Source organism: Ictalurus punctatus, chromosome 19 (assembly GCF_001660625.3).
Source record: "Ictalurus punctatus breed USDA103 chromosome 19, Coco_2.0, whole genome shotgun sequence".
Classification (NCBI taxonomy): Eukaryota; Metazoa; Chordata; class Actinopteri; order Siluriformes; family Ictaluridae; genus Ictalurus; species Ictalurus punctatus.
Genome location: NC_030434.2, coordinates 5,659,308 through 5,686,265, shown reverse-complemented (window position 1 = coordinate 5,686,265; position 26,958 = coordinate 5,659,308). Strand labels below are relative to the sequence as shown.

The window sequence follows — 26,958 nt, the reverse complement described above, 5'->3', positions numbered from 1 at the left end:
TGATTAAAATTAATAAGTTAGTTAAAAACCATGAAGAGTGTATATAAATCACTAAAGGACTGTCTACAATGTTGTGCAGTAAACTCAAGGGAGAAAGGTCCGAATCACCAGCACCCAGCTGTATCTCCATGAAGAGTGATCAGTCTATGGAGCCACCTTTGAAGTTTAAAGCTGAAGGCCCCTCAGATCTGCACAGGTAACGTCTCCTCACTGTTAATGTCACTGCTAATGTCACAGTTCCAGCATAAAACTAGAACTGAATATATTATTTATCATGGTATGTAGTATTCTGTTGTACTGGACTGTATCGCTTACTGTCTGCATTTTAACAGAACTCATGATTTTGCAATACAAAGATGGAGACTCCTGATCTGGACACAGATAATGTTTCCCCACACTCAAAAACCAGGTAACCTACCATGTCATTGTATTCTAGTCATTAAATATTCATATTTATACCATGGTCTGTCTGAATACTCGATTCACATTGCCTGGAAGGTGTGCATTCAAACTGTTGAATTTTGGGTGGGTGATGTGACGATTTTGTATCGTGATTGATCTTGAAGATGTCCACAATCTACTTTTCAAGCGAATGTAGAGACTTGTCCAGTTTTAATAATGTTAAAACTGCAAAAGAATGATTCCCTACTAGATGGCTGTATCGATTGCCTAAATTATATCACGTGTCTCTATCATGTGTCTTTCATGTAGGGATGTCACAATTCCAAAACCCTAGTAGCCAGTACCAATACCACCAAAAGTACTCGATACCAAAGTCGATACCAGGGTGTGGTATAAAATTAAAAAAAGAAAAGAAAAAAACTCTCCTGGAGGACATCCTCCTCTGGCTGATACTGGCAAAAGAGAGAGAGAGAGAGAGAGAGAGAGAGAGAGAGAGAGAGAGAGAGGTTGTTTTATTTATCAAACATTGTCTGACAATGAGTGGACGTGCACTCCTAAATGCGCGTGTACACACACACACACACACACACACACACACACACACACACACACGCACCTTATACTCTCAATGCAAGCTTTAGTTTAAATTCACTGAAGGTGGCAGGCCAAAACGATTTATTGAAAACATGAACATTTGAATAATTATTAGTGACATTAGGCTAAATGTTGCTGACAGGACACGAGCTGAATGGCGATGCATGGTGGCCCATTAGGAGGTAGTTTATAACATTGCAATGCGTTAATGTAGTTAACAAATGGCTGGCTATCGCAAACATTACACGTTAGCTGGTTTTACGGCTAAAATTCAGCTGCCTCAAACAAATATAATATAGGACTGTCTTTCAGGTGCTTCGCCAAATTCCAGGTGTTTCCTCACTTTGTTTGAAATGAATGATAGCATCGGTTGCACACCGGAAACCGATACTAGCGTTCCTCTCTTTTCCTCTCAACGAGTCGGGGCAGAGCTAAACTTGTTAAGTTAAGCTAATCTTCTGTAGTTTGTCCTGTGTGCTTGTAGGCGTTCTTCTTCTTCTTCACCACTTGTGGACCGACTAAAACACTTGTGTATTTGCTGCCCCCATCAGGTCCGGAAGAATTGCAACCTCGATACCTCCATTAGAACCGGTTCCAACGATAGTGCAGAAAAACAAGTACCGTCACGTTTTAAGAATGTTGGTACCGACGTGGTACCGAAGTATCGGTTCTCGTGACATATCTACTTTCATGCCAGACGTATTTGAAAAACAGTTCAATATGAGCTAGCAGCAGGCAAATAAGGAGCTGGTGTGAAAAAAACGACTCGACGTCAGTAATGTGGCAATGGTTTGTCTATGCACAGTCAGAGATTTCTCAAACCAAAGTTATCTGTAAACTTTGTCGGGCAACGGTCAGCACTTCTGTAATACGACAAATCTTTTCAATCACCTTAAGAGGAAACATCTGAAGGAACATGCCACAAGTGTTTCACTCAGACTGGTACAACAACCCAACTCATCACGAAACATAAACAGTTACCACTGACCGACGCATTAGAGCAGTTGAAAAAATACGATGAAAGCCGCAAATGATGGAAAGAGGTGTCTGAGGTGTCACATTCTATCTATCCAAGAATATGGTGCTGTTCAAAGTTGTGGACAACGTGGGATTTAAGAGACTGATGCTCACATTAGATGCACGGTATGATCTGCCGAGTCGCAAATATTTTTCTCATACTGCCATTCCCCATACGTTTAGCGAATGCCGATTGCTGCACAAATAAAGCACGGCAAAAATGTTTAAGGATTACAACTTGAAGTTGAAACTTAGTATTTAGTTTTCTTAGAATGTGTGAAGGTGTCAGAATTTGAAAAGTGCATTTTGTGTTGTTTACACTTTAATACTGTAATTATTTCTAGTTGAATTCTGAGTACTAGAAAAAAAAATTATTTAATGGTTGTGTTATCTATTGACTGATTATAATGTTAATATTTAAAATGAAGTTTAACTCAATAAATGTTAAGGTTCAACTTTTAAAATAAAAGGAAAGTTTGATGCAATATTGTGTTTAAATGTGCAAATAGATAAGTCCGTAGACTTGTTCCGGTCTGGTTATTCTCCATAATACATCTCAAAATTGGGAAGATCACAATTCAGGTTGTGGATCATGATTGTGTGTTCTAAAGATCATGATATGATTTTTTGGGAAGATCGCCCGTCCCTACGTTGAATGCACAGATAGTTCCAGTCAGTTTAATCACCGTTCTAAATTAATGCACTGCCTATAAACAATTGTAACCATAGTTACATACACTTACAGTTGCATATAGAGTGAGACATTTATTGCAAACATGTCCTAAACAGGTAATTCACACACATGCAATCTCTCTAGATCTAATGACCCATAATAATAGCTAACAAAAAATAAGCGCTACTTTTTTTTACTTTTGCTTTGTTCGCGTTACCACGTGTGTGTTTTTTGTTTTGGTTTCTGTCCTCTCTCGACCCATGTATTGTGATTGGTTGATGTCCCTCATCATTGTCCACAGCTGTTTCTGTTTCCTTCTTTGATTAGTTTGAGTATTTAAACCTTTGTATGGCGTGACGTAATGTCCTGCGTACACCTTACATGAGCGGCATTATATTGGTGGATAAATTATTTATTTAAATAGATTTTTCTCACTTTTGATGAGTTTTTGGCCCATTACAATATCCCTGTCCCACCAGGGGACTATGCAACATTTTTTGATGAAATATCTCTTGAAATGTGTATGCTGTGTAAATGTCAGATTCAACAATGGTCCCTGCCTAATATAATTTATTTAGTAAGTTATAAGTACTATTTAATAGTAAATATGTTGGTAAAATATTGTTCTCCTTTCACTCCCATAACAGATCCATAAGAGTTTTATTTCAAGGAGATAATATATTTTTGCCTTATGTATATTCATATTGGAATTGTTTTACAGACAATATTGTTTGGAAGTTAAGGAAGTATCATTCAAACTTATACACAGGATCAACCCAGTGAAACATTATTTTATAAAACTTTAAAGATGATATTGATGCAAGTTGCTCCTTTTGTGACAGTTGTCCTTAAACTGTGCTTCATTTGTTTTGGCATTGCCCATTTGTTAGGCCTTTTTCGCAAAATGTTTGTGAGTTTGTTGTGAAGACTGTTGATGAGTTTGTTTTGTTATAGAAACATTTGTTGTTTGGTCTCTTGGAATATCAAAGAAATAATGTTTATATGATAAATCTTATTTATTTAGTGGCAAAATTCCATTTTCACAAATGTACATTTTCCTGCAAAAAAAAAAACCTGCTTTATGTCCTTTTAAAATAGAAATGCAATGTTATATTGACTCAGTTCGATTTCCTATGAAACAAAAGGCAATTAAAATTCTGAGAATTTGTATTAATATTATTATATAGAAATGTGCTAAGCTCCCCAGTGTACAAATGATTTTATTATATTGTTGATGTTTGTAAGTCTATGTAACATGTGACCTTTGTTAACTAATTAAAAAAATAAAATAAAAATAAAAATAAAAAAAAAAGGCTAAATGGGACTACAGAGGTTTTTGGGGTCATTACACATCACACCGAACAGGAAAACTCATCTTGAGGTGTGTGTGTGTGTGTGTGTGTGTGTGTGTGTGTGTGTGTGTGTGTGTGTGTGTGTGTGTGTGTGTGTGTGTGTGTGTGTGATATAGTATAAGCAGAAAAATCCAGAGCTAGGAGTGTATTACACGATTTTATGCACTCCACTTCGTGTCAGGTGGTTCTTTGCCTCCACAGCATGCATTAAAATGATGCAATGCACACATAGCCATGGATTATCCCTTATCTAATTTATTTACTGACTACATATTAAAGGAATAACTTAAGCAAAGTTTTCTGTTAATGAAAAGCTAACACTATCCACTTAGTATGAAATAATGTTAGATTCAGTTCATTGTATGTAAAACTAAGTCCTCATTAAATTAACAAGTTAGTTAAAACTGTAAAGAGTGTATATAAATGACTAAAGGACTGTCTATAATGTTGTGCAGTAAACTCCAGGGAGAGAGATCAGAATCACCAGCACCCAGCTGTATCTCCATGAAGAGTGATCAGTCTATGGACACTCCTCTGGAGTTTAAAGATGGAGACTCCTCACTTCTACACAGGTAACATCTCCTCACTGTTAATGTCACTGCTAAAGTCACAGTTAAAGGGAAAGTCCAATAAAAAAATAAAATAATACAAAGGTAAATAATCATGCAGCGATGCTAGCTAACATTATGGTAGCTACGTGTGTTGTTATTAACTTCAGTTATTTGTCTCAGTGTAATTGTGAAAGATCTACAGTTGCTCTCTGCCTCCTGTTGCTCTTCTTGGTGGAGTTCTTCTTCTGTATGTTCTGGCTCGAACATGTTTGGTTGGATGCCACTGTGTAACAGTAATAATAAACTTTATTTTATTTTTTATAAAGCGCCTTTAAAAGCAGCTTCTCAAAGCGCTGTACACAAAATATGTAGTACACAGAAAAATAAAACATAAAAGTTAATAAGAACAACAACAATATATAATGATAATAATAAAATAATAATTATTATTTAAAAAAAGGCATCAGCAGTCGAATGCAAGTTTAAAAAAGTGTGTCTTAAGTTGAGTTTTAAAAATGCCAAAAGTCTGATTTCCCCTGAGTTCAGGAGGAAGAGAGTTCCAAAGTGAAGAAGGGTAGACAGAAAAAGCCCCATCACCCATAGATTTTAGCCGGGTTTGTTTAACAGTTAACAAATTACACTGCGAGGAGCGTAGTCTGTGATTTGCGGTGTAAGGGATTAATAAACCAGATAAGTATTGCGGAGCCAAGCCATGTAATACCTTGTATGTCAACATCATGATCTTTAAAAACGACACGGACCCTGTCCGGGAGCCAGTGCAAGGACTTCAAAACAGGAGTAATATGTTCACATTTCCTGATTCCCGTCAGGATCCTGGCAGCAGAGTTTTGAACATATTGCAATTTGTTAATTGTGGATTTAGAAACTCCGGCTAAAATAGGCACTACAGTAATCCAGCCGTTTGACAACAAATGATTTAATCAACTTTTCAACCACAGTTTAGCATTGGTCAAAGTCTAGCTATATTTCTGAGGTGAAAAAAGAATGCTTTAACAGTGCTCTGAACAAAAGAATCAAATGTGAGGCTGTTATCGAAAATTACTCCAGGGCCCCTCCTTTTATTTTGGGTTTCTAGAACAGAGCCATCAACAAACAGAGACAGTGGACCAGCTTTGCAAATTTGATGACGGGAACCTATAAGCACAACTTCGGTTTTCCCGCTGTTCAGGCACAGAAAATTATTATTCATCCATGTTTTTATTTCAGAAATACAATCAGAAAGAAAACAAACATCAAGGTTTTCACCAGACTCTGAGTGAATGTAGATTTGGGTATCATCAGCATAAAAGTGATAATGGAGGCAGAGTGTCAGACCTGTAACCACCCATAGAAATAAACTGGGAACGGTCAGTAAAATAGGATTTAAACCTGTTTAAAACTGTCCCAGACACACCAAAAACACTTTCAAGGCAGGTAAGTAAAAGACCATGATCCACAGTATCGAAAGCAGCTCTAAGATCAAGAAGAATAAGAATGGAAGTACTCCAGAATCAGAGGCCATCAACAAGTCATTGGTAACTTTGACCAAAGCCATTTCAGTACTGTGAAGTTTACGAAAACCTGACGGAAGGGGTCCAAAGAGGTTATTAATTGTAAGATGATTGCATAGTTGAAAGGTAACAACACGCTCAAGTATTTTTGCCAAAAACTGAAGATTTGAAATTGGATGAAAATTGTTCAAATCATCCATGGAAACATATTCTTTCTTTGGTACAGGTGTAACAGCAGCAGTCTTTAGTACTACCCCAGTCTCCAATGATTCATTTATAATGCTGAGGATAGTAGGGCACCAAACATTGAAGCACGATTTAAATAGGTTTGTGGGAATTGGATCCAGCAAGCAAGTGGTTGATTTCATGCTGGATTCCTCCCTTGTGAGAGCCTCGGATTTGAGCAGGGAGAAATGAGTGAAAGAAACACCAGTGAACCCAGATGGACGAAGAAGTGAAGAGGCAGAGTCAGGTGTGACAGAAATTTCTTTGTGAGCATTATCAATCTTAGAATTAAAAAACTGAAGAAAAGAAATGCATAGCTGCTGAGAAACAGACAAAGTGGTAACAGCATTAACTTGAAGCAATCTGTTTATGATTTGGAACAAGTGTCTGGGATTATTTTGATTATTTACAATAGCCTGAGAGAAATAAGAGGATATTTCAGTCTCCATTACTGCTCGATAATCACCCAGAAGATCCTTCCACGCTTGATAGTAGACATTCAGTCCAGTAAGGTGCCATTTGCACTCCATTTTCTGACAAGCAGCCTTTCTAGAGCGCAGACTGTCTTTATACCAGGGAGCAGAGCGGGCGAATGTGACTGTATGTGAAATTAGAGGAGCAAAAGAGTCAAGATTAGAGCAGAATTTAACTGCAGAACTTTCTCCTCCAGCGATGAGGGATGAAGATCGCTTAAGGTGGAAACAACATAATTGGAAAAAAACTGTCTGATCAGTAGACTTCCACTTCCGGAAGGTTACTGTTGGGATGGTAGGCTCACTTGGATGATACAGTTCCAGGTTAAAGAAGACAGCTGAATGAACAGACGGTCCAATGTCAACAGATGAAAACTGCGATACAAACGATCCGTTTGCAATCACGAGATCCAGCGGGTCAGTTACAAACTGTGTGAAGTTAAAACAATCAAGGAGCGACAGAAATTCAGCGACAGTCAAACTTCATTCTCAACATTGACAGGAAGTCGGCAAACTCTGACATAAAAGCTGCATGTGTCTTAGCCTTAGGTGGTTTATAGACTGTAGCGATGATGGTAGATATAGGAGCAGAAGTATTCAAGACCAGGCATTCAAATGATGAAAACTGGGGAACGGACACAGAGCTTATGTTGAACTTCAGGTTGTAAACCATAATTCTGCCTCCGCCTCTGCCAGATAACCTCGGGAGATCTAATACTCCAAAGGCCGCTGGAGAGATCTGGTTAAACAGAAGTCCATCATTTTCTTTATGCCAGGTTTCAGTTAAAAACAAGAAGTCCAGCTTTTTATCTGTAAGAAAATCCGATAAAAGCAGCGCCCTGTAATTCACGGACCGCGCATTGAATAATGCAGCATAAGCCTGGCTCTGAAGTGGAGGCGACAGTGGTTTAATTTCCACACGGGGAACCGATATTAAATTACTGTGATCAACACCAGTATGGAACAGTTTGTTAAATTTAATAGCTGGCGTGTAGCGTACCTTAAGGCCATGGTCATTGACTGCACACTCACAAGTGTAAGTGTACACTCACGTACCCTGTCACCAGAACTGTAACAGGAGCGGCAGCAAAATGTGCCAGCATAACCTGTCAACCAAAACCGGAAATGATCTCAACTCAAAAACACTCAAACTCACTTCATTCTCAAAAACACTTCATTCATTGAGTAAAATCTTTCACTTGAGTAAACTATTCAGTCTATCTAGGGTTGGCAGCCATCCACACATCCACAACAGTATTGTCCTGTATTGAAAAGTAAAATTCTGCGTCCTTTGTTGAGCTAATATGTGACCTGATTTGTCACTCTTTTTTATACCCATCGTTTCATACATACACTGAGTCTACACAGTGGTGAGAGTAATAATAGTGAATAAAATCAAACCAGTTTCATAAAAAATAGCAGAGAATCAGAATCTAAATCAGTGATATGGGACAGAGAATAACAGACACACACTGTGCACGTCAACATCATCATTGTCCTGGCTATGGAGTCTGTGGTTCTGAAAAACGTCTTCCAAAATAAGTTTTTATACAAAATTGTGTTTGAATTTATCTCTGTTTAGAAAACATTACCTGTTCATTCAAATTGATTTGTTACATCATTAACAGCCTACAGGAAATAACCTAGAATACCTAGAATTAAAACAGGGCCAGATGAGCACTGTGTTTTCTGAATGTTAATGCACTTAAAAATAATTATTGTAGCAAAATTAAAGTAAAGGTTTAGACTATAGTGTTTAAGTGATGGAAGTTATCTTCTTTAACAGCTACAGTTTTTGTTCACAGTGTTCCACAGAGAGCAGGAGACAGAACAGAAAAGAACATCATCACAGATACAGGGTAAGATCAGAACCAACAACATGACTGTGACACAGACACACTGGTATTATAAACCTCTCTGCTGTTATTAACTACAGAGTGATTAGATTATAGATAATAGTTGGACCCCATATCTCACCTCATCTTCCTACTTCACCATCTCACAGGCACGACCCAGAATCTGCTTCTGTGAATGAATTCCAGAAAAAGTTCAAATTAAACCTGATGAAGAAGTTTGAGTGTTTGAATGGAGTGATAATAAACCTGGGAAACCAAACACTCCTGAATGAGATCTACACAGAGCTCTACATCACAGAGGGAGACAGTGGAGAAGTCAATAAAGAACATGAGGTGAGACAGATCGAGGCAGCATCCAGGAGAACAACAACAGAGGAAACACCAATCAAATGCAACGACATCTTTAAGCCCTTATCTGAACAAGACGAACCCATCAGAACTGTGCTGACAAAGGGAGTCGCTGGCATCGGAAAAACGGTCTCTGTGCAGAAGTTCATTCTGGACTGGACTGAAGGGAAAGCAAATCAGGATATCCACCTCATATTTCCACTTCCTTTCAGAGAGCTGAATCTGATGAAGGACCAGAAACTGAGTCTGATGGAGCTCCTTCATGTCTGTTTTAAGGGAATAAAAGAAACAGAAATGTCCAGTTTGGAAAAGGTTCTGTTCATTTTTGACGGATTGGACGAGTGTCGTTTTCCTCTAGATTTCCAGAACACAGTGAGAGTGTGTGATGTAACTGAATCAGCATCAGTGCATGTGCTGCTGATAAACCTGATCAAAGGGAATCTGCTTCCCTCTGCTCTCATCTGGATCACCTCTCGACCAGCAGCAGCTGATCAAATCCCCTCTGAGTGTGTCCATCGAGTCACAGAGGTACGAGGGTTCAATGACCCACAGAAGGAGGAGTACTTCAGGAAGAGAATCAGTGATCAGAGCCTGGCCAATAACATCATCACACACCTGAAGTCATTAAGAAGTCTCTACATCATGTGCCACATCCCAGTCTTCTGCTGGATTTCAGCCACTGTTCTAGAGAGAATGTTGGGTGAAGCAGAGAGTGGAGAGCTCCCCAAGACTCTGACTCAAATGTACACACACTTCCTCATCATTCAGACAAACATCATAGGAGAAAAGTACTCAAAGAAGCAGGAGAGTGATGAAATGTTTCTTAAACTGGGAAAACTGGCTTTTCAGCAGCTGAAGAAAGGGAACCTGATCTTCTATGAGGAAGACCTGAGAGGGTGTGGTATTGATGTGAGAGAAGCAGCAGTGTGCTCAGGTGTGTGTACGCAGATCTTCAGAGAGGAGTTTGGGCTTCACCAGAGTAAAGTGTACTGCTTTGCACATCTGAGTATTCAGGAGCACCTCGCAGCTCTGTATGTGCACCTGACATTCATGATGGAAAAGAGAAATGTTCTTATACAGCATCAGGACTCTAAATGGTGTATCTCACATTTACACTATAGTGCTGTAGATCAGGCTTTAGAAAGTCAGACTGGACATCTGGATCTTTTCCTTCGCTTTCTTCTGGGTCTCTCACTGAAGTCCAATCAGAAACTCTTACAGGACTTAGTAACACAGACAGGAAGTAGCTCCCAGAGAAGAGAGGAAACAGTTCAGTACATTAAGAAGAAGATGAGTGAAGATCTTCCTACAGAGAAATCCATCAATCTGTTCCACTGTCTGAATGAACTGGGTGATAATTCTCTAGTGGAGGAAATCCAACACTACCTGAAATCTGGAAAACAAAGTGAATTCTCTTCTTCACAGTGGTCTGCTCTGGTGTTTGTGTTACTGACATCAGCACAGGAGCTGGAAGAATTTGACCTGAATAAATATTTCAGTACAGATAAGATAACAGAAACTGTTCTTCTGAAGCTGATGCCTGTGATTGCAGCCTCCAGAAAAGCAATGTAAGTAAAGCTGAATATAACTGTTCTACTGTTACAGTGTTAGAACGAGAGAAACTGAAAACACTTTGACAAATATCTACTTTGGGATGTTTTGAATTTAAGGTGATACAGTGTGGAGTTTATGCAAACAGATAAATTAGAGAATAAAAATGCATAAACAAATGAATAAGACTGAAGAGCAGGTATTAAATATGTGGAAGTCAGCTGATTTCTTTTGAGGATAAAACAAAGAAGCCTTATGACTGAGGTTATGAAATAATTTAAAAAGGTTCTTGAAATGATGATTTATTATTACCACAGTAATGCTGGTTTCATGTTGGATATTTGGAAATCTTGTGTTTTTATTTACATAAAGCTTAGCAATATCACTCTCACATCTAGAATCTTTAATTTTATCTTTGTAGTTTGAAGATTTTTTTTATTCACGTTTTTCTACAAAATTTCTGTTATACATGAAGTGGAATTACACAGACACATGGTATATAAAACTATGTTTATTGCTGTAATACAAAATTACAGAGAAACACACATAAATAGCCTACAGGTAACAAGGCACAGGTGAGAATCATCACGCGTTAACTGCCAGTTTCCCTGCCTCCTCTCTGTCCACATCCGATGCTCAACCACTCCCCCACTGCCACAGTAGTGTTCTGTTGTACAGGACTGTATCACTTACTCTATATATTTTAGCAGATTTCATGTTTCGGTGTCATTTTCCATTTTTCACCCGAACACTACAATACCCAGAATGCAGTACACCAATACGTAATTCAACCATTGGGAATCCCTACTGTGATCAACCAATATTATATACATTTACACATGTGCAGCAGCACTTCAGATCAGAGGATTATAAAAGAGATTTGAAAGTGAGTTTCTGGGTCTTCCACTGGAGAAGATGCTAAATAAAACAGAGATTCTTTCTGTATTTAGTAAAAAACAGAGAGCAGAGAAGTTCCATGGCCAGAACAAAAGCAAATCAACTGAAATAGGAGAACTTGTTAATATCTGTTAGCAAGTAGGCTAACCCTATTTTACTTACCCATGTAACTACTAGTATGATGGCTAGTAAGGTCACTATAGCAAAGGTAAATTATCGTGTAACATTGCTAGCTAACATTATGGTAGCTGTTTGTGTTGTTGCTAACTTCAGATATTCGTCTCAGTCTAATTGTGAAAGATCTACAGCTGCTCTCTTCCTCCTGTTGTTCTTCTTTCTGGTGCAGTTCTTCTTCTGTAAATTCTGTCTCGAACATATATGAATGGAGGTCACTGTGTAACACTAAATCAAAACATCCTCATTCACTGAGTCATTTCTCTCTCTTCAGTAAACCATTCGGTCCATCACAATAATTTACATACAAAGCTACGTAACTGATTATTAGCAGTAGGCCGTGTGCTGGGGTATCTGGCACCAAGATGTTAGCAGCAGGTTCTTTAAGGGCATTTTTAGACCTGTAGATCTGTACTTTGTTCCAAAACGGGGGCTTAAATTGTTGTATTTTGTCCTTGGCTCGGCTAGCTTTCACAAGGCAACATTTCAAACTGTACCAAAATGTGTTTATACAAGTCACATGTGAGTAAACTGTCCTGTTATTGGTCAGATTGCACGTTTTTGTTCTGGGGTTCTGCTCATAACATTCGTCCATCAAGTTGCCAGCTCCACAAGCTTATTGTGGCTTTCTTTTTATCTGTAGTTATTATAATCTATCAATTGAGTGATTAAAGCCCATCTCCTTGAGACTCCCGCTAAACATCTTGTAAACCTCTGTGTTTTTATGTGTTTTTGAAAGTTGTTCAGAAACATGTTTGTTAGACCAAATTTCATTGAGGCATTTTACCTCATCTTTGGTCCAAGTTAAAGATTCAGACTACGAGCCATTAGCAAAGCAAACGCTTTTTACGTAACATAGTTCCCATCATACATTGTTATATAGGATGGTTCATTGGTTTGTTTGGTCGAATTCAGGGTATGAAATTAGCACCCACCACCTGCCAAATGAGGGTGAATTGTTGGCAGAGTATTAAATTATTATTATTTTACTTTAAATGTGCTAAGGCCGTAAGCTTTACCAAGCTAAGTGCCGCTTGTGCTTTTGCAGCAGATAGGTGGCAGCAATGGCAAAGAGCACACACTGCCTATTGAATGTTTTACTTTACTGTCAAGGAAACTGGTTTGTTGTCAAAAGTGGAATGCTAGTTGCGCCACATATGTTACTATGGCAACCAGTAGTAGGAATGTCTACTGGCGACACCATAGTACAGCAACTGGCTTTCTCACAGCAATGTTTAGTTAGGTGGTATGTGTCAAAATAATATCCACATGAATGCCAGGACCCAAGGTTTTTCAGGAGAACATTGCCCAGAGTATCACACTGCCTTTACCTGCTTGCTTTCTTCCCACAGTCCATCCAGGTGCCATCTCCAGGTAAGTGACACACACACACACACCCGGCCTTCCACTCGATGTAAAAGAAAACCTGATTCATCAGACCAGTCCACCTTCTTCCATTGCTCCATGGTCCAGTTCTTATGCTCACATGTTCATTGTAGGTGCTATCTGCAGTGGACAGGGGTCACCATGGGGACTCTGACCGGTCTGTAGCTACGTAGCCCCATACACAGCAAGCTGTGATACACTGTGTGTTCTGACTCCTTTCTGTCACAACTACCATTTACATTTTCGGCAATTTGTGCTACGGTAGCTCTTGTGTGGGATCAGACCAGATGGGCTACCCTTCACTCCCCACATGCATCAGTGAGCCTTGGGCACCCGGTTGTCCTTCCTTGGACCACTTTTGGTAGGTACTGACCACTTCATACCGGGAACACCCCACAAGACCTGGAGATGCTCTAATCCAGTCTTCTGGCCATCACAATTTGACCCTTGTCAAAATCACTCAGATCCTTACACTTGCCCATTTTTCCTGCTTCCAACACGTCAACTTCGAGAACTGACTGTTCACCTGCTGCCTAATATGTCCTGCCCCTTGACAGGTGCGATTATAACAAGATAATCAATGTTATTGACTTCACCTGTCAGTAATTTTAAAGCTATGACTGATTGGTGTACATTACAGCACAGTGAAATTCATTTCTTCACATATCTCAGATTGTTAGGAAGTTGGGATCAGAGCGCAGGGTCAGCCATGATACAGAGCCCCTGGAGCAGAGAGGGTTAAGGGTCTTGCTCAAGTGCCCTACATTGGCAGCTGGCAGCTTGGTGCTAACACTGACAGTACCCCAAAATATTTCCTAATAGCACCTGAAAATGATTCTTATGTCACCTGCTTTCATAACAACTCCCAGAATTCCATACCACAACCAAACATCTGCACTGAACTCCATTTCCCAGCAACACAACAGACTACAAACTCCACCACATGATCAGTCACATGACCCACTTCCCAGATCACGTTCACCTGATTACTAACTCAGCATAGAGGGTGCCCCTGTTACTAGTTAGACTAAGAGCCTTTCTTTTATGGCGATTTGTTTTTCTTCAGTTTATTGTATTGAGGAAAGCTCTTGTCATTCAATCAGATATCTAAAAAAAAAAAAGGACAGGACTGTATCCCGTCTCACACCTGTACCTCCACAGACTCTTGTGTTTCACTGGGAATTTGTGTTGAAGACATTTTCTAAGAACCGTGTGACTGAGTTTCCGTAACCAGGGCAACAGTGATGTTGACATGCAAGCTCACACTGCACATGTATATTCTCTTCCTGCTATTTCTTTTGAAATTGGTTTCATGTTATTCACTATTATGTTTCTCACCACTGTGGAGACTTAGTGTATGTATGAAACGATGTGTACGAGAATACGGGACAAATCACATCCTGTATTAACTCAATAATTTTATTTTTCAATACAGGACAATCCCATATTATATAGGATGAGTGTAAACCCTACTCTAGATACTAGCTAGTTAGCTGCAGTTATCTATTAACTTTATCCATTTTAATTACATCAACAAGTGGAAGCAATAAAGTGTACAAATTGACACAAACTAATTCATTAATTGTCTTTTTTTTTACTGGTTTTTGGTCTATTTCTTCTTTTTGTGTGTGTGTGTATTTACCTAATTTAGACCCTAGCGTATAGGAAGAAACAGCCCTGGTGATGTTTACAACAGATGTATTGATGGTTAAAATTTATGGATTATTTTATTTCCTTCAGTATCAGATGTGATTCACTTGGAGTGAGAAGTTGGTCAGCTCTGGTCTCAGCGCTCAGCTCAGAAACCTCCAATCTGAGAGAACTGCATCTGACTGTGAAAACACTGAATCTGTCCTGGAATAAACTAGGAGACTCAGAATTGAAGAGTCTCTGTGTTGGACTGGAGAATCCTCACAGTAAAGTGGAGATACTAAGGTAAGATCATCTCTCTGAGATTCACAATAACTCACTAAAAGCAGCAGTTGTATGCAGTGTTGTTTTTCACCTCAAATTTTCTGTAACAGTACAACATGCAGAACAAACAGATTAGTCATTAAGTGGCAATGATTTCTCTCCAGAATCATGTATTAAATAAATAAATAAATGTATTTTCCAAAAAAAAATCTGATGGCGCAGTGGTCCATTCTGACTATTTCTTATGTTAAAATCATCAGTTGAATAAAATTAATTTACATATCACCACAACCAAATAATAATCCGACAGTTATAACGGTTCTCCTAATAGATTTAAAAGAAATCTTAGCTGAAACAGTTCATGTGATTTATCGGTTTCTTCAAAAAGAAAATTTTGTCCAATGTCTTAACCATTGATCTACCACTGTTTAAGCAGCGTGTTTTTTCCTGCTCAGAGCAGTTCTACCATTTAATTAATTTTGTCAAATACATAACCTGCAGAATTTTTATCATTTAAATGAAATAAGAAGTCGTCCTGCAGGATAGATTAAGTCCTTGGGAACTTTATTTTATTTCTGCAGGAGGTGAGCAGCAGTCCTTCAGGAATTATAAAATCCTGCAGGAGTTTTCCCTTGTGCAGCGAGTGTACTGGAAATTCCTGCATGTTTCTATTGTACTGTTCCATCCTGAACCCTATAGGAAAATCCTGCATAGTTTGTCAATGTGTCCTGCAGGATTTCATCATTCCAGGATTCCAGCAAACATCCTGCAGAAAAATGAAAATCCTGCAGGATTCCTGTAGAGTTTTTTTTTAAGGGAGCCACTGAACGGTGATAATGTTTTGGTCAGTGATAATTATATCTTGTGATTGGTCAAGAGAGAGCAGAGAGTCCAACGTGAAAGACACATCATCATCATAGCAAGTAAACCATGATAAAAAATCTATTGATGAAGAGTGTGTCATTGTGTTTCTCTACAGGTTGTATAATTGTGGTGTCTCAGATGAAGGCTGTGCTGCTCTGATTTCAGCTCTGAGATCAAACCCCTCACACCTGAGAGAACTGTCTCTGTCCTGTAATAAACTAGGAGACTCAGGAGTGAAGAGTCTCTCTGCTGTACTGGAGAATCCTCACTGTAAACTGGAGAAACTGTGGTAAGATCATCTCTCTGAGAGTCACATGACCTGCTCCTCAGTAAGACACATTCTCTAATAGTGAGACTGAAGCAGAAGTTTTAGGTTCATCATCAATGTCCTGAGGAGAAAGATTGTTTATTTTTATTTAACAATAAATTATCAGCGAGTAATCTGGTTTTGAAAAGACATGAGTGTTAATCCGCTTCAGAATTAATGTTTTATACTTTTATAATTTATCCATTGTATCTTTTAATTCATGACAGTGTTTGTTTTTCATGATGATTCAGACTTTTACTTCCTTCCTCCTGTAATAATATAAATATATAGAGAGATATTAGATGAGAGAAACTTAATATAACACTCAGTATGATCATTTTAATTACACTGTTAATTATAATAAACAGGTGATATTAAATCCTCATGTCATTCTGGATAATAAAAACATTTTACAAACACATCATCTTTAAAGTAATTCTTAAACCAAGATAAAAATCTGTTGATGAAGAGTGTGTTATTGTCTCTCTGCAGGTTGCGTGGTTGTGGTCTATCAGATGAAGGCTGTGCTGCTCTGACTTCAGCTCTGAGATCAAATCCCTCACACCTGAGAGAAATGGATCTGTCTGATAATAATTTAGGAGACTCAGGAGTGAAGAGTCTCTCTGCTGTACTGGAGAATCCTCACTGTAAACTGGAGATACTGAGGTAAGATCATATTTTAAATCATTAATAATAAAACATGTTCTAATCTTCTGATTGTGGACAGTCTGATCTTCTCAAGAAATAACTGTTCATGTGAACGCTGATTAAAAAAGAGATTTTCTTGAGATGTGTGAAGCGGGGAAAAGTTACTAAAACATTTCTAAAGATCTAGTGTGTCTTACTCAGTCCACAATGAGAGAAACTGTCTACAACCAGAGGAAAGTTAGTGCTGTTGTTCCTCTGCCTAAGATCGAGAGAGCGACGAGTGTGTCATTGTGTCTCTCTACAGGTTGGAGTGTTGTGATGTATCAGATGAAGGCTGTGCTGCTCTGACTTCAGCTCTGAGATCAAACCCCTCACACCTGAGAGACCTGTATCTGTCCTGGAATAAAATAGGAGACTCAGGAAAGAAGCTGCTCTCTGCTCTTAAAGATGATAAACATTACAAACTACAGACGCTGTGGTGAGTCATGACCTTTTTAAATAAATTGTGAAAAAATTAAAGACTAATAAATGAATCTGATTATCATTAGTTTGTAAATTTCTCTTTAGTTCCAATAAATATCAGATCACCAGGTTAGGGAATAAAACCAGTTTTAGAAATGTCACTATATTCTATTTAATCAGATTTTTTCTAACAATTGTCTTTAATGCTGGTTTGTGTTCAGTAAAGTGTGTTGATTTAAAATTCATGTGAAGGTAGAAGACAGGGAGTCAGACAGAGTCTACAAAATATCACAAATGAGTGCATGAGAGTGATTGTAAATGAACACCTGGTCTCTTTGTGACAGCCTGCTATCTCTGACTTCATACTGCTGCTTTTGTCTGAACAAGATGATCTCTGCTTTTCCCTGTTTCTGATAAGCAGCAAACTTTCTTCTCAACCCTCATAAAAGCTAATTAAATTAATCTTTTATGACACAGATATTTTATTTACACAGCCACTTTACTCACTCTGACACTTCTTCCATCACCCTACCTCCACACCGTGTCTTCTGTCTTTCCTGTAACATTCACCTCGGCTTCTTCTTAAAGTCTGCACTTAAATATAAATGTAGAACAAGAGCAAAATGAGACAGTGGTGTTCATTATTTAAAAAACTCCAAAGCCTGTGATTGGATAAGAGCAGTGATGTGATGGGTAACTATCTGCTCATTTTCCTGTTAGAACTTGTGGAAGTTCTCATTTGTTCTCGCTAAATGTTATAACACAGATGTTAGTAAGAATGAAGAAATGTAGAATGATTAATTATAAACATTAGATGATGTTTCTCTTGGAGCAGAGATGATTACATGTTGATCATGAAGTACCACAGTCCAGTTTGTGGTTATTAATTCATGTTTTTCTTTTATATTCAGGGTGTGAAGAACATCTGTGTGTGTGATGAAGACTCCGGTGTTCCTGCATTTCACTGTTGGGGAATAGAGAACACATTTATAAACACATCACTCATTTAATTATAACACATTAAACAGACTCAGAGATGTGAGAAGTGTGTGTTCATCATGCACAGTGAATCAGCCTGCACACGATTCTACACTGAGTGTATAACCTCTGACCCCTGGATAAAATTCCCTGGACCTCCTTCTCATTAAAAACAAAACAAAACAAAAACAAACAAAAAAAAAAACACCTGAGGGATTATTAGGAACAGCAGGTGAAAAAGCACATGACCTCGAGCTGAACCCAGTCAGTGGAAGAGAGAGCTAAAATGGACAGGAACAGGTTCAAGACATTGCTGGAATTCTCACCTGACAGGATTGGCATCTGTGGAGTTTATCTGAGGAGTTTATCTGAGGAGTTTATCTGAGGAAGCCTCTAGGAGACTCACTATAATCACATTTATCACTTTGTCCTTTGGTTAATTAATGTAGCAGTGTTGTTGTACTAAATATAAATACTTTTGGAAAGATGCTTGTACAATATAATTAATGCACCTAACTAAGAACTAACTGATGCATTATATAGTTTTAATGGTTTGTGATTCTTCTGTGTTTGTGATAAATATTTGTTTAATATTGTAATATGTTTTACTATCTTTACACATTCATAGTAAAGATGGATACATAATTAAAATTATATTGTATTTAAACACTTAAAATTTATTGCCTAATTGTACAAATCAAATATATTTTTGAGAAATAAAATACATAACTGTACAATGCTATTATTTTTATTGTTTAAAATTAACTTGAAAATTTAACAGCATTTTGTAGCAAAATAATTTTTTAACAGTTCTTCAAAAATAAATTTCTGTTTCTGAGTTATGTTTAACTCAGCAATTTTAGAGTCGACCTTTTTGAGGAGACTCAACTGGGAATGAGTGTATATGAGCACAAACACCTTCTTTCTGTTGTGTATCTTTTTACATGCTTCCCTCTCTCATCTTTTCAGGCAGGTCAGCGGTGGAATGTCTACATTGTAGACTGGTTTTTGACTAATTGAGAGTGTACTTAAATAAAATGCCTTGTACATCCTAACCTTTTCACCTTTTAATTCTATGTTTTACTGTACAATAATTGTTCTTCTGTATCAGCCAGCACTTTTCTCCACAGCAATAAATTGGCATTAGATTTTCACTTTTGTAAGTGATTGGTAACTTTTGTAAGTGACTGGACAGCAGATAGAAACAGACAGATGCTCATTGAGACATAAGAAGGGAGTGTTGATCAAGGTCAGGGAAAAAACAAAACAAAACAAGGACTCTGTCTGAGTGAAACCTCTTTTAAAAAATCTTGTCCTCATAAAACCTTTTCAAGATAAACAACTAACTGCACACACTCCCCAAATTTAAGATAACATGAATATTTAATTGTGGCAAAGAAGATTGGTCTGAAGAACGGCAAAACCCTGTGGAGAAAGGTATGAAAAAGGGCTGTGTGTATTTGCATTTTTTTTTTAGATTTTCTGCAAACTGTCTCACTTTATTGTTTCAATAAAATTTAATTACTTTTTGACATCTACTAACTCTCTGTCTCTGAAGTTTTTGACTTAGGCTGGAAAGATTGTTTGCCACGACAGTCCCCAGTAAGATATAAAATCACGCACACACACACTTTTCTTTAAGGTGCGTGCATTGTCAGGTGTGTGTGTGTGTGTGTGTGTGTGTGTGTGTGTGTGTGTGTGTGTGTATGTGTCTGTGTCCACTTTTTCTGCTTTTTTGTGGCTCAGTTTTCAAATCAAATTAAGTCGGTTTTCATTATCTTTCACAAGCATCGCTCATTACAACGAAATGCCACTTCTTCTTTAAGACCATGCTGAAACAACCATACACATCTACAAAAAGTGCAAATACATAACAGTGGGAAAAAATATACAACAAATACACACCACAATCAGTTCACAAGACAGTATACACTGACTAGACACAACAGAATTCTTAAGTAGCCTACAACAGTGCTGAATAAAAAAAAGAAAACAACAACAAAGCAAAACCAAGCACTTATCTGTAAACTACAGGTTGTATTACACCTTAAGGAATCATTTATTCTTAATGACATCAATAAAATGGTGTTTAAAAAGTTTCATGCATCCTTCAAATTAAAAATAAAACAAAAAGTTTATCCAGTGAACAGGCCCTGAATGCATTCATGAGTTCAGAAGAGACAAGAGTTATTATGTGGACCTCAGCACCATAAGGTGCACATAATTAGGCCTAAGATACACCGATCAACCATACCATTACAACCACATGCACACCTGATATTATTATGCACCTGGATATCACATTTGTCTCAGTTGGACACTCATATGCTCAGTGGTGAATGCATATATGTCATGGTTATGCTATCACATTCTGCAGAATTGAATTTTCATTAAAAAATGTCTATAATAATATTGTAATAAATTGCTATAACTTGCTATGGGAATGTTAGATGAAGAAAAAAATTCATTTAGTAGTCTAAAACATCCAGGAATAACTTTTGTTTTGTTTGAGTTCACAGAAGAAAAATAAAATAAAAAATTGTTCCTGCCGTGTTTCTAAAAATTTTGGATAAATCATCCATTCTCAGTCAAAAAAATAATAATAAAATTGGGACTTTAATTGAGGTAGATTGAAAATTAAAGTGCTCCTGTTTAAAATGATATATGGCACTCAATGCTGACTGCTAGAATAGGTTAGAAAAACTAAATACAGGAGAGTCACATTTCCCAAAAATCAGTCTAGGTCTTTAAGGGTTAAAGACTGTGTTGCTGTTGTTTTTATTGAATATTTTTATGTTCTTAAACTTGTAAGTTAGTCAAGGGCAATCATTAATGTCTTCTTTATGACATTCAGATAGGACAAGAGACAGGAGACTATCAACTCCTGCACAATGGACTAATGGACTGGCAGCAGCAGAAGCATGGCATTGTGGGGATGGTTAGATCTGCGGGATTAGCACAAATTAGGGTGAAAGAGAATATAAGGTTACCCAATCAGAAGCAATACCCATTGTCAGTGCAGGCCAGAGAGGAAATAAGACCAACCATACAAGGTTTAATAGACACAGGAGTGCTGATCCCCACACAAAACCAATGTAACACCCCTATTTTTCCAGTGAGGAAGCCTAATTCAGATAGGTGGGGGTTAGTACATGATCTGCGCGGCGTTAATCATGTAGTAATACCAGAGACACCAGTGTGTTTACAAGTAAATTTTTGCTTTTAATAATATTTTTAAAAGCGGCAGGTTTCTACAAAGTCTGGCAGACATATCGCTATCTTCTTTTCTGGAGATACACCACAGGGTGTGGCGCAAGTAAATCTGTTCTGAGCCGATAGTGTTCGGGAGTTTTTGTTTTATAATCAATCAGCAGATACCCGAAAGGCTTGCTGGTTGCGTCTCGATAACATTCCATAAAAAATTTTGTGTTGCCGGGATACATTTGTCTTCCTAGAACACTGACTTGATTAGCATCTCGGGGATTTTTAAACAACATTAGATAATTCGTGTTTAAACTGATGGTCCTACTGTATTTCCCTTGGCAAAATAAATTCTGTACAATATAAATAGCGCTAAGATTTCTATGATGTACATATTGGGTAAAGACCTTCTCCACTTCGTTGCTCCCGCTGGCCTCTTTCATCAGATCATCGAGGATTAACAAATTAACCGCGTTGGCCGGAAACAGAGCATCATCATTCAGAGTCTGTGGTAATCCTTCAACAAATTTTATTTTGTACATTTTCAACAATTCATCATACAACGGTTGCCAACAATCATAAATATACACAATATTTTCAATTTTTTTAGATATCAAATGTACAGCATTTTGCAACAACATTTTTACAAAATATGACTTCCCCGAGTTTGAAGGACCGCTTATCACACACGAGAAAGGGTGATGTAATCGGAAATCAAACCCCTCTGTGTCTCGCACACCCCTATGTCCAAAGAGATTGTCAGAAGCCATATGGGATCGTTTTGAAATCTGGGAGCAGTACGCGTTTGTTGTACACAACCTTAAACTTTTTAACAACTGACCTGTTGTTTAGTGTGAATTGTTTTTTATTACGTACAATGGTATCTGTGTATGCCAGTATATGACGACTATTATCCTCCCCCACGACGTAGTGATCGACAAGTCCAATCAGGGTGTCTAATCTAATGGCTTTTGAATTTATTGCGTTGAGCGTGACACCTTTGGATTTCATGCAAATCTTACCCTTCGCAGTGCGGTAGCCGTATGTTTTCGGGCCGCCTGAACAAAATTCTACAATATGATCACCAGCACCAACCTCGTCAGTTAAATTACCGAGATAGGGGCCCAACAGAGGTTCCCAGTCGCCCTCTCTAGATGTAAAGATCAAACTGTCTGTGTCACTGTACAACAGCCTGTCCCCCAATTTGTCCATTAATTCGTAAAGTTCTAGACGGGCATGAGCTGTTGTGAAAGCCCCAAGAAAGATGTTGATGTCGCGAGTCTGCCCCCCTTTCCCATCCGCATAACACCATTGAATTAGAGCCACGCTGTCTGAAACGAAGGAAAAGTGTTTAACATCATACCCGTCACCGAATATGTGCTGTGTAAATTGTTCCAGATCAGAAATTAACTCTGTACACGGCAAGTTTTCACGCATGGAGAAACGACCCCAAAGTGAGTTCAGCAGAAGTTTGTTAATAGAACGCCGTGCTGGATTGCGACTTATCTTACCGGCGTCCATCTTAATCCCCTCTTTCTCAAAGTAGTCTGAGATGTAGGATTCCTTGTCTGCGTCTGTCATAACGTGTGCGGGGAAACCGCTGGCCTCTTGTTTATATTGTAAAAATGTTTTAACATAATCACAAAACAAAGTTTCTGACCGTTGTGGAAAATGCCACACCTCGTCCACGTTCGTTACAATATAACCCTTTTCCACACCTTTCAACAGCTCTATGCTGACCCAACACCCTGAAATAGCTCTTTCCTCATCAGTGTGACCACACGGGTCTGTCTGATTCTGATGTTCGGCGCATGTACGACAAAGTGGGAACATAAGCTTACCACCGGTCCTATAGGGAAGGACGGGGTGAAGCAGTTTTCGCAGTGGCAGTACTGTAGCCTTGACAAACCCATAATAATTTTCAAGAGGTTCAAAATCCTTGAAAATTATTTGTGGATGTCCTATGGGGTAACATTTTTTGGCCTGGCAAAAGGGGTACAAACTTGTAAAGTCAACATATCGTATTTTTTCACTATTGTCGGCTTTGTGATACAATTTGTACGCGTTAGTACGACCGCTGAATAGCGCGTTGCACGGTTTCAATCGTTCAGGATGTATGTAAGTGGACATAAACGCCATTACAGCAACATCGTTCTGTTTAGCGTTATTCCAATCACATTCCCACATCACGTCAACATCGAGACCATACGCCTTTTCCAAAATTTCGACCTTATCATCAAACTGTCTTCTGAGCAAACTGTAGGGCACTTTTGATAACGGATGTAAATGGTTTGGGTTATAACGACATTCATGCCCGTGAAATATGCATCCGTTGAATTCGAAACCATATTTGACACCATCCTTTTCATAATAACCATCGAGATGATATTTTCCAATCACCATCTCTCCATGATTTAAAGCGTGCTGAATGTTCACGACTCGTGTTGTTTTGACATATTCAAGCCATTCAATGGAAACGGCTGAATATGTCTTGTTCTGATTTGTGTATGCATTGTTATGGGTCAGAGCTAGTGTGTCTTTAGGTAGATAGTGGGTTTTATACACGGCCATGCAGCACGCTGCTAAAGTGGTGTATCTGAATGGGTCGAGTTTGGTACATTGTATGAATTCGTCACGGTACTTCATGCATGCCTCACAGAGCAAAACGACATTGTTCTTGCCGTACATGGCGAGCTCTTTTTTTAAATCAAAAACCTTACCCGACACCGTAACATACCACTCATCAAACAGAGCCCTCTCTTTGTCAGACATTGTCTCATAGCCGTAGAAATACTTATCAGGGTATGGGCCTACGTAGTCTTCATTTTTGGTTCTATTGAACACATGTGGAAAATGACCTTTCTCAGCACAGGTTAGATTTAACGCAGCGGATGTCATGGACAGACGCATAGGGATGAAAGAGTAGCTATCGATGAAACGTTGCTTGAATGTCTTATCATACATTAAGATGATCCGACAGCCTGGCATAGTAATTTGGAGTGTTAGCCCTGCTTTTGCAAAATATTCCAATAGTAAAAAATTGTCAAACCCTGAAGCGTTGTGTGCAACCCATGTGTAATTCTGATAATGAGGCTGTCTAAACTTTTTAACAAGTTGATCTATACAGTCTGTACCAGCGGCTGTGAACTCTTCCCCTTTAAATGTAATGGCGCATACGAAATTTGCTACTTGTTTACCGTCCGTGTGTTGTGTCTCAAAATCATAATAAATGTATTTGTCGCTAGGTGGTTCCATTTTTATGGGTTGTATGAAACATTGGTGTACTCCGTCATTAACCTACTCAGCTTTACAGTGGATACAGTGTTCTGCAGGGCACACATGTTTTTTTTGGTACTGCTCCGTTGACGTGATATCGCCTATTACATTTCTGACAGTATTTAGTGACATCACACTGAGCATACTGTTGTCCTGTTTGCGTTTGTTTATGCGCGTTGTAACAGTAGGTTGATCTGCAGTACCGCAAACAATCGTGACATTGCCTCGTTTTGCCAGCGTATTTATGACAATCAGGTGCATTACATACATCGCAAATGTATTTACACCTGTGGTCTCTGCGGCTAGTAAAACCACGATAGCAGTATTTGCACACGTATGGTGTACCGATGAATGCTTTTAGGTTCTTAATCAAGAAATAATGTTCGTTGTGTAAATACAAGAACACGGTCTTATTATGAGGCTCGTCATTGTTCGTAAAGTGTTCCAACAGACCAGAACATGTCCTATGGAACACCACTATTTTAACATGTAACAACCGTTCAAATCGTGTGATGTCATTAAACCCTATCTTTTGTTGTACCGAATACCCTGCAGTTTTCTATAGAGACGCTGCTAACGACTCGAGTTCACCACATGACGCATGCGGTTGTAGAAAATGGGACAGACAGATCGCAAAACACAGATTGTTAGATATGTTGTTGGGACAGAACAGATTCATTCTGTTTCTGGCAATCACATCGTTATGAGCTAAATCACGTATCTTTCGATAAGCGCCACCGTGTTTACCGCGAGCTATAGACACGTTCAGATCTAGACATTCATCAGCCCGTACGTCAGAATTACTTTGCATAATGTTCTCTAGTTGTTGTGTGAATATGTGCAAATCGTAATCGTTATCAGGTGACAAGACAGCGTTAACGTCAGAGGGTAGACTAGGGCCTCTCAAGGTAATGTTGGTTAAGCCCCCATCGCCGGCCAGCAGTCTGGAAAACGACACTATTTCAGACATGATATCATGCAGAAATATAGCGTACGCTGCCAGGTCTGGAGCGGTTATCACACGCATGTTTATACGACGCCGTATCTCCAAATCATTAAATCTGCATCTCGGTACCACCGTATAATCACCAACAGACCCACCCTCTCTCACGATAGACTCAATAGCGGCTTCGGATAACCCAAAATTTGGTTCCGAAGGATTAAACGATTGACTGTCCGACCCGAACCCCACCTGCTGTGAATTTGAATCGCTGTCTAACAACGAATTAGGCAGCGGCTCTGTTTGAATCTCAGCCATTGATCTAACAATGTTTAATAAGTCCAACAAAGTATCGGTGGTAGACTGCTGTCTATTCAGATCCTCCATTGTCCTAATTAAACCCTGTAACGTCTCTGTATTGCCACGCTGTTCAAAAGTACACAGACCATCGTCGTCGCATCTTCTAAATTTAATTGCAGCTCCCAGATTACACGAGTTTTCACCACACCGCTTTGACATTTTTATTATTGAAACAAAAACTAGTAAAAATCACACACAGTAAACCAGATACACACCAGCAAATAAACGCACCACACACACACACACACACACACACACACACACACACACATACACACACACACACACACACACACACAGGGGTATAAAATACTTATTGTACAACTCACCCGAGTTTCTTGTTTTTAACTAACTGTACAAACTGTTTTAACAATTCCGCCGTCAGGTGTTGATTGTGATCAACGCGACGAATGTCCCCAATAAGACGCCTCTGGTTTGCTATGATTTCTTTATGTGTGATGGTATGTTTTTGTAAAGTTTCCACAAGACTTTGATTATAAAGACGCTGATTCTTCTCTATAATGTCCAGACGCTCGGTGACGCTGGCAAAAGTCTTTTCAAAACCAGCAATACGGTCCTCGACGGCCTTGAACCCGGTTCATATCACCTCCGCCGAGTCTCTGTTATTGTCTATAACATCAGTAGCCTCGCGACCAAATGCTTCTTGGTTTGAAGGCAGATCGTCTCCGGGAACCGGGGTAAATACACAGGCGTCCCACGAATCTAACAGCTCCTGATTCCAGTTCAAACAAGAGTCTATAGTGTTCGGTTCATTCACAGCTGACTCTGTTTGGGGAAAAAAAAACACAAAACATTGCTTAGGATACCGTCACTGATTAGGATGATGAAACACTCTTTAAAAAATAAAATAAAAAATAAAAATACATGCTACACACCGTCTGTCGATCGTGGGGGGGATTTGGTCGTTTACGTTTAGACGTAGCGACACCCGCGCTGTGAACCTGAGCGAATGTTTTACGCTTGGCCTTTCCAGAGCT

The 26,958-nt window shown here is 38.7% G+C and overlaps 1 protein-coding gene and 1 long non-coding RNA gene across 2 annotated transcripts; both read left to right on the top strand.

Annotated features, from left to right (window-relative positions):
• The first annotated feature begins 351 nt into the window (after window positions 1-351).
• On the top strand, window positions 352-8,663 carry LOC128635400 (uncharacterized). The gene is made up of 3 exons (XR_008398375.1): window positions 352-409; window positions 4,494-4,610; window positions 8,604-8,663. It is a non-coding gene; the product is annotated as an uncharacterized LOC128635400 (long non-coding RNA).
• Window positions 8,664-8,677: 14 nt separating this feature from the next.
• LOC108279574 (NLR family CARD domain-containing protein 3-like) lies at window positions 8,678-19,721 on the top strand. Its single transcript, XM_053688513.1, has 7 exons — window positions 8,678-8,683; window positions 8,751-10,570; window positions 14,751-14,945; window positions 15,904-16,077; window positions 16,588-16,761; window positions 17,048-17,221; window positions 18,117-19,721. The coding sequence occupies exons 1-7, from the start codon at window positions 8,678-8,680 to the stop codon at window positions 18,121-18,123; spliced, it is 2,550 nt and encodes an 849-aa protein (XP_053544488.1). The 3' UTR covers window positions 18,124-19,721.
• The last annotated feature ends 7,237 nt before the right edge of the window (window positions 19,722-26,958 follow it).